This window comes from Helobdella robusta, assembly GCF_000326865.2.
Source record: "Helobdella robusta unplaced genomic scaffold HELROscaffold_47, whole genome shotgun sequence".
Lineage (NCBI taxonomy): Eukaryota > Metazoa > Annelida > Clitellata > Rhynchobdellida > Glossiphoniidae > Helobdella > Helobdella robusta.
In genome coordinates, this window is record NW_008705176.1 from 1,013,353 (window position 1) to 1,022,938 (window position 9,586).

Here is a 9,586-nt window from a genome sequence, read left to right on the forward strand (position 1 = left end):
TCATCATCGCCATCAGCGAATAATTCTATTTTGGGTGTAAAATTTATTTATTCAAAGCACAAAGTCAAATTTATCGCCAAACAATGATTCATCGTTAATTATTTAGTTTATTATTTGTTATTATTATTATTATGAATATTATTATTATTATTATTATTGTTATTTTTATTATTATTATTGTTGTTGTTTTTGTTGTTGTTATAAATTCTAAACAGACAAAAAAGGATTTGCCCTATCTGTCCGCGACATCAACGACATACTACAGCAGACCGTAATAAGGCACTACAAGATCAAGCAGAACGAGAGTGGGGTATTCATAGCCCCTAACCGTGTCTTCCCTACCCTCATAGAATTGGTAGCACATTATTCGAGTCAGTTGTTGTAGTTGTGATTTTGTATTAATGTTGCTGTTGCTGTTGTTGGGATAGTCTTGCTGATGTTTTTGACGTCATACTAGATGTAGTTGCTTGTGAAACAAACAAACATACAAACAAACATACATACAAACAAACAAACAAACATTCATACAAACATACAAACATACAAATAAACATACAAACAAACATACATACATACGTACAAATAAACAAATAAATATACAAACAAACAACAAACTTGTATTCAAAAGAAATTGTACAAACAACTTTAGAGTCAGCAGACGGCTTATGTTTCAAGCTAACCAAACCATGCCCTAAAGAACCTGTATGCGTCCCTTTTAGAGAACTCGAAGTGCCTAGATCTGAAATCGAACTCACCAGAAAACTCGGGCAAGGACAGTTTGGCGAAGTGTGGAAAGGTGTGTTTGTTTGATTGTTTTGTTCGTTCGTTTGTTTTGTTCGTTCGTTCTCTTGTTTAGAGCAAACATTAACGATGAATGAAATTTTAAGATTACAACTTGAACAAACTGGCATCGACAAATTTATTGAAAGTACATTGATTAAACTTTCTATCTATTCTTCACTCTGTCTCTCTCTCTCTCTCTCTCTCTCTCTCTTTTTCCTTCGCTCGTTCATACTTTGCCATTTATTTGTTTTATTTTGCTAGTCTAAAACTAATTTTTCTGCATTTCTGCAGTTCATTTATAAATATTTTGATAAGAAAAATTATAAGAATAAATTAAGAAAATAAATAAGAATAATTAAGAAAAAAAACCACCCAAAAAACAAACCACCACCAAAAACCCCCCCTCAAAACAAATCATCCCCATAAAAACCTCCCACAAAATCCACCAAAAATCCAAGGAAAATGGCGCAAACAGATAGACGTGGCGGTAAAAACGTTGAAAGTTGGTTCCATGAGTCTGGAGGATTTCATAGACGAGGCGAAGACAATGCACCAGCTTCGTCACCACCGTCTGGTCCAGCTCATGGGTGTCTGTACATTAAACGAACCTATATACATAATCACGGAACTCATGATCAATGGCTGTTTGCTGGATTATTTGAGGGGGGATGATGGCAGGTCTTTGAGGTTCGAGAACTTCCTAGATATGGCCACAGATGTTAGTAAGCTTGTGTGTGCTTGTGCGTGCGTGTGTGTTTGTGCGTTTGTCCGTCTATCCATCCACTAATCCATCCATCCACTAATTCATTAATCCATCTATCCACACATCTATCCATCCATCCACTAATCCATCCATCCACTAATTCATTAATCCATCCATCCATCCATTCATCCATCCATCTACCCACCCACCCATCCATCCATCCATCAATTCATTCATTCATCCATCCATTCATCCAAAGATTACGGAAGGTTTGGCGTATTTGGAGAAAAAAATGTTGACCCATCGGGACGTGAGGGCGGCAAATATTCTGGTGGGAAATAACCTTTCCTGCAAGGTGGCCGACTTCGGACTGGCAAAATGGATCGAAGATGAAGGGATCTACGATAAGAATGAAAGTCTGTGGCTGCTGTGGCTGTTATGGCTGTTGTGGCTGTTGTTGTAGCAACAAAAGCAGTAGTAGTAGAGTAGCAGTAGTACTGGCAGTAGTAGTAGTTGTAGTAGTAGTAGTAGTAGTAGTAGTAGTAGTAGTAGTAGTAGTAGTAGTAGTAGTAGTAGTAGTGGTGGTGGTGGTAGTAGTAGTAGTAAGTAGTAATAGTTGTAGTAGTATTTGCTGTTGTTGGCCGCGCTGTTGTTGAACGATGAAATATATAAATAATTAATTTATAAATTTGCTTATGAATGATTAAACGAACGAATGAACGAACAAATGAATTAATTAATAAACGAACAATCAAACAATTAAACTGATTGATTAATTAACAATAAATGAATGAATGAACAAATGAAATAATAAATGGATTAAATCCCCAGACGCCAAATTCCCGATAAAGTGGACAGCCCCTGAGGCGTCCCTTTCTCGCAAATTCAGCACCAAGTCTGACGTTTGGTCATTTGGTGTGCTTTTGTATGAGATCGTCACTTTTGGTCGGATGCCCTATCCAGGTCTATTATTATTATTAATTATTATTATTATTTTATTATTATTATTTTATTATTATTATTATTTTATTATTATTTATTTATATTATTATTTTTTTATTGATCATTATTACATTTTTTTAATTACTTTTATCTTTCATTTTTTAACGACCTTGGTTGGAATGAAAGTTTCCATTGTAATTATTATTATTATTATTATTATTATTATTATTATTATTATTATTATTATTATTATGTATAATTATGTAATATATAATAATAATAAATATTTAAGCATTTTATTATTTTAAATAATAAATCGTGAAATATTAAAATCAAATTTTTTTTTTAAATTTTCTTTCCGAACTTTCACGCTTATCCTCCAGGCTTCGACAACTGCACAACGTTAGAGCAGGTCAGCAAGGGTTACCGGATGCCCCGACCCACAAACTGTGGCTACAACGGGGCCACAGAGTGCCCGCCACCCTTGTACGAGATAATGTTGAAGTGCTGGGATAGGCAGCCAGATAACAGGCCAAGTTTTGAGTACTTGCATAGTTTTTTCTCTAATTACAATTCGGAAGTTGAAGGCCAATATTGTGAACAGACTCGATAGTTTTGTTGGGTTTCTCGGATTGTTTGTATTGTTTTGTGTGTTTGTTTTGTTTGTGTGTTTGTATGTTGGCCTGTTTGTATTGTTGGTGTGTTTGTATGTTGGTGTGTTTGTGTTTGTATTGTTGGTGTGTTTGTATGTTGACATGTTTGTATTGTTGGTGTGTTTGTATGTTGACGTGTTTGTGTTGTTGGTATGTTTGTATGTTGACGTGTTTGTATTGTTGGTGTGTTTGTAGGTTGACGTGTTTGTATTGTTGGTGTGTTTGTATGTTGACGTGTTTGTATTGTTGGTGTGTTTGTATGTTGACGTGTTTGTGTTGTTGGTATGTTTGTATACGTAGGTGTGCTTAAATGTTGACAAGTTTGTATTGTTTGTGTGTTTGTATATAGCTGTGTTTGTATTGTTGACGTGTTTGTATTGTTGGTGTGTTTGTATATAGGTGTGTTTGTATTGTTGGTATGTTTTGGGTGTCTGGGCATGCATGTCAAATATTCTATTTTCAAAATAGTTGACACAATTTTTTATTTCATCAATAGAAAACGCGTATTCATTATTATTATTATTATTGTTGTTGTTGTTGTTGTTGTTGTTGTGGTTATTTATATTATAATTATTATTGTTGTTAATGATATAAGTATATTTAGATAGCGTTTAATTAGAAAAAACATTGTATGTGTGTTTTTGTTTGCTTATTTGTGTGTTTATGTGTGTATGTAAGTGCGTGCGTATGTTTGTGTGTATTTGTGTGTGTGTCTATCTGTCTGTGTATATGTGCGCGCGCGTGTGCGTGTGTGGTGTGTGTGTGCGTGTTTGGTGTGTTTGGTGTGTGTGTGTGTTTGTGTGTGTGTGTGTGTGTGTGTGTGTGTGTGTGTGTGTGTGTAATGTACATTTGCCAAAAATAGCAACAACCAATAATACGACATAATGGTCTATTTTTGCTTAGATACTTTTGATTAGATTTATTAATTATTATCATTATTATTATCATTATTATTGAATAATAATGAATAATAATAACAACAATAATGTTAACAACAAGAATAATAGCAACAACAGTAATAATATTTACGACATTTATATATATATAATTATAATATAATATAATAATATATATTATAGACAATTATATCCACGATTCTTTCAAAAAAGTTTTTTTCCATTATGGCATTCTACGTGATTGATTGAGTGATTGATTGATTGATTGATTAGGTGTTTAAATGGCCGATCGATTAATAGGAGTTTGCGGTAATCGTATACCTAGAATACGTTAAATTGTGTCATATATGAATAGGATTTATAAAATGTAATTCAGTTGAAAATCTTTGCTCTAACCACATTTTTTATTACACAAATCTATTGTTTATGTTGACTCTGAGCGATATTAAATTAAGGGCACGGCACTGCTACTGGTTTTCTCACAATAATGCAATTTTATAACATCTTTAATCAATTATTTAATAAAAGTATAATTTGTTCATTATTTTAAATGTTTTTAAAAAAATTTTCAAAAAACTTTTTAATTTGTGTTTGCGGTCAACCACATGCTAATCGTAATCTAATTACTAATCAGCATGTACAGCGGGCCGTCCGTGTCCATTATTATTCTTCAACAAAAACGTCATCAAAGTTACCGCCGTTATTAATAAATTTCAATTCAAATCTCACCTGCAGACAATGTCGGGTTCGTAGATTTTTTTATAATTCACTTGTCCAAAGTTAACAAATGTTCGGTCAACAAACATTCTCCAGCCAAACCCTGTCACACAATTATTACTAAATTTAACTAGTAAATGTTAAAAACTTAAAATTATTTATTACTTCATAAAAATATTTAATTTACTACATCTTTTATTCTTCCAAAATAGCTTAAAATTAAAACTAAACGTTTGCTAGCTTTTCCCAAGTTTATAATTCTCATTTTTTTTGTAAAATTTTATTGTTTTTATTTAAATTAAATTTAAATATAAATAAGTTACTTTTATTTTAAATTTACATTAGTGGAGAATAATTATAAATTAAAATTATTTTAAATTTTTATTAAATTTTCCAACTATTTTCAGAATTTAAGCAAAAAAATTCTGGCAAAATTTTACTCAATCCAGAAAAAATCTTTGGTAGGGGTTGCTAGGAAAGAATCAGAAAACCTCGAGGCCCCAGTCAACAATGAAGCCCCCACTGATGAAATTAGTGAAATTCCAAAATTCAAACTGGCCACAAAACTTGCCTTATTTCATAAACCATCAGGCCAAATTTTCCAGATACCATCAAATAAATTCCACGAAGAGTTAAAGTTCTTTAGTAGCCATTTTCCTGCCTCTTGTCTAAAAAATGAAACAGACAGCATCCAGAGCCATCTGGCAGAAATAATAAATGAAAATATTAATCTAAACGAGAAAAACCGGCCTAGATTGAGATCGGCCGATGTCGATAGCGAGCTAGGTGATGTTGGGGAATTTCCAAAAACTGTGAATGATTTAATGTGGAGAAAGGTGAAATTGAATAAGAAGAGCGTTGTCAAGGCATTTCTTAGTCTTTCAAAAATTCGATTAACAAGTATGTTCACTTTAAAACTATCACATTAATAATTATACTAAAATTATTTATAGCAATAATTATATTTGTAATTGTATAATTATACTTACAATAACATAATTAATAAGATTAAATGATTTAAATAAAAGTTCTACAAAGAATAAATAAATAGACAAATGATAATAATTTCAGTTATAATTAATATAATTTTATTATAATTATAATAATTATGGTTATATTTTTCTTAAGGTCTTGTTGTTCTGACATCCATGGCAGGTTATGCCATGGCCCCAGGTTCTTTTGACCTTTTGACCTTTGCTGCTTGCTCGACTGGGGTGCTGCTAACATCAGCAGCTGCTAATTCTATCAATCAGGTATTAATTTATAATCAATTTATAATTATAATTATTATTAGAAGGATAATTATAGTTAATTAATTCTTAATTAACTAATTTAGTAGTTATTTCTTAGAGGTATCAGCGGCAATGCAGCACACACACACACACAACACACACACACACACAATGCATGTGTAAGTCCACACACAGCAATAACACATCCATACACTTTAACCATTACACCATCTGCCCACGCAACTTATATTATATAAATATTATAATTATTTTTATTATATTTATGTTTATAATAATAATAATCATTATTATTATTATTGTTGTTGTTATTTAAGTTCTTGGAGGTCCCATTTGACTCGCAGATGAGTAGAACGATGAACAGACCAATTGTTAGGGGAGATATCACGTAATTATTATCATTTTTATTTTTATTATTAATAGTAGTAGTAGTTCTTGATGGTTCAATGTCAAAATATCAATTCGATTTCGATTATTTTAGGTTACAAAAATTCGATTTCGATTTTTTTTCAAATGAAAAGCAACACAATAATTTGCATTTAAATTTTTGGTAACAAGTTTCTGGCATAATTTCTAATTTTAATTTGATAACATTCTTTTAAAAAGCAGTTAATCAAATAAAGGATGTTAAAGTTTAGTCCAACCGCAAGTCATGACATAAAAAAACTAATTGTTCCACATGTTCTGGTTTTAGTTGGTTTCGTCGTTCATTTATTATTTGACCAGACATGGAGAAAATCTGTTCACTAGGCACAGATGTAGCAGGAATTGCAAGATACTTTCTTGCCACTTTAGCAATTGTTGGAAAGCGAGATGCATTATCGGCCCACCACTTGTAAACAGATTCTTCAGGAGCAATAATTTGTTCTTGAAGAAAACAGTCCAGTTCACTTTTCATTCTATCTTTAGGTGATTGACGTTGCTGTCCTTCAGCAGCAGCGGCGACCATATCTTTAAATGTTCCCCATAATGATATTTGTGAACAGCCGAAAGGAGCCGACTCTTTTTTTCCAACTTCCTCTGCATTAGATGCTTTATTTACAGATTGTGCACCAGGTGAAGGAAGTGTAGATGTATGTTCAAAGATCATTTTATCTACAACGTCATCGCAAGCATTTTTTGAGGCTTCTTCATTTGTAAATGCATATCGTTTAAATTTTGGGTCAATTAAGCTTGCCTAAAATAATCTAAAATTTTTTAGTGTCAGCGGTGAATTTCAACAAATTTTTTTTATGCTTTTTGTTATGTTTGTGAAAAGGTATATGTGCAAAGTTTGTGTAAAAATATATGTGTAAAAGTGTTTAATTGAATCACAAAAATTTATAACATGAAAATTTATTATCAGCCTTATATACATACATACGTACATACATACATATATGCATACATACGTACATACATACCTACATACAAACATACATACATACATACATACATACATACATACATACATACATACATACATACATACATACACATACTGTTCTGTTAACAAACGTTAAAGAATCAACATTATTAACCCATTAGTGCCCAAATCACAACCACGCTACCAAAAAGTATCAAATTTTTCAGTTAGGTAGCTATACCTAATATGAGACCCTAGCACAAGTATTTTTTTGGATTTTATTATTTGTAACAAAATGGCGGCGTGTTCCCAAATGGGAACAATGGGCACATCAACTACCATGTTCCCATTTGGGAACATCTTTTTTTTAACATAGAAATAAATATAGCAGACTTTTAATTATATGGAAAAAATGTAAAACGCAAAGAAAAATGATTTTTTTTAATCAAATGAATTTGTGAAAAAATATAGTTTAGTCAAATTTTATTAGTCATTTATTAAAACTGTTAAATTTATTGTTTTTCGTGATAATCTTTTTCACAGTGAAGATGCAATGGAACATTGCACTTGTTACATTGAAGACGTGCATTTTTTTTGCATTGTCAACATCTGGATTGCTTCCCAGATGGAACCAAATGATGACCCGTCATATCGAATCTTACATCAGGAATAGGTTGGCTATAAGGTCCTGTCATCATCTGTGCTGGTTCTTGCAGTTGCATGATTGTACGCACAATATATCTCCTGAAATCTAGATGATCAAAAGTTCCTCCCACTTCAACATGAAGTCGCCAGGCTGCTACGACAGCCATGTTTATTCCATTTATGAACAATGGCCACCACCATTTCTTGGACCTCAACATTGGTCGATAGGAAGCCATAAATCTGTCAAGCAAATCGACTCCTCCCATGTGTGTGTTGTACCTTTTAATGAGTGCTGGTTGAGGTACATCTACAGAGGCTTTCTTGGTGCTGCTCCATCTCCGAGCTTTGCCAAGTGGAAGAATATTATCATAATTTGATGCAACCATGACACATTGATTATCATTCCACTTGACCGCGATTACGTTTTTGTCACAACATGCATCATAAAATCCTCTGGCTTTCTTTCTCATTGTTTTTGAATCCATCAATGGACACTTTGTCAAACGATTTTCTCTTACTGTCCCTGTTGCTTTTATATTTTTTTCTTTCAGTGAGCTGAGCAAAGAGTAGTTGGTGAAAAAATTGTCAAAGAAAACTTCATGATCAGCAGGATTTTCAAGGCAATCTAACAGTGACATGACTACACGATGACCTAGTCCATGACTTTCATCATTTGTTGTCTGTGGTTCTTTGCCACAGTACACCTGTACATTGAATGGATATCCACTGGATGATGCTAATACCCAAAGTTTATACCCAAAACGAATGGGTTTTCCTCGTAGAAACATTTTTGCTGAGTGATGTCCAAAATAGGGTACCATTTCTTCATCAATACTAAGAAATTTATTGAAAACACCAAATTGTTGGAAACGAGTATTCAATGCAGAAATGAAAGAACGAACTTTAAATAATTTGTCTCCTTGAACAATCTTGTCATTATCTGCCAAATGAATATATCTTTTAATTTCTAGGAATCGTGATCGAGACATCTGTTCTGCCACAAATGTAATTCTTATATCTTCATCCCTATTCCAGTACATTCTTTCCCGAGGCAATGTATGATATCCAGTCAGTAAAAGTATTCCAACAAATTTGTCCAAATCTAGGTGATTAAATTCAAATTTATTATTGTTTTTTTGTCCAGCATATTTGACTGTCTCATTCACTATCATATCCCTCAACTCATTGTCATAATAAAGTTTGAAAAGATGATATGGTGATTTGGAACATAATTCTGGATATTTTGATCTTATTTTTTCTGGTGTTCCTGTTGATGATTTTCCAGTGAAATTTATTTTTTTGGTCCATTTTGGTTCTGGCTTCTTACATTTTTTATCTTTTATTTGTAATCCAACATCATTACGTGCGTCTGCTTGTTCTAAAAGAACACCAACTCTTCCAGGAACTTCATTTGGCATGTTTGATGGCAGCAAATCGTCATCATCTATCATCTCTTCATCTGAAATGCTGTCTACCTTCGTAGGAGGAAGCAACACTACATCAACTGGAGTCTGTGAATCCGTAATTGCATCTGTTGCGTCAGCTAAACGCTCAAATTCTTCAATTTCATCATCAGATTCTTCAAAATCCACATTTTCATCTGCCATAATGTTAGCAAGAACTTCTTCAGTACGAAATCTCTTCTCAGACAT

General features: G+C 32.6%; 1 protein-coding gene across 1 annotated transcript; it reads right to left on the reverse strand.

Annotated features, from left to right (window-relative positions):
• Positions 1–7,490: 7,490 nt before the first annotated feature.
• Positions 7,491–9,586, reverse strand: HELRODRAFT_178372 (hypothetical protein; the record flags this gene model as incomplete). Its single annotated transcript, XM_009026480.1, has 2 exons — positions 7,491–7,649; positions 9,101–9,586. 2 exons carry the CDS (start codon positions 9,584–9,586, stop codon positions 7,491–7,493), a joined length of 645 nt encoding a protein of 214 aa, XP_009024728.1.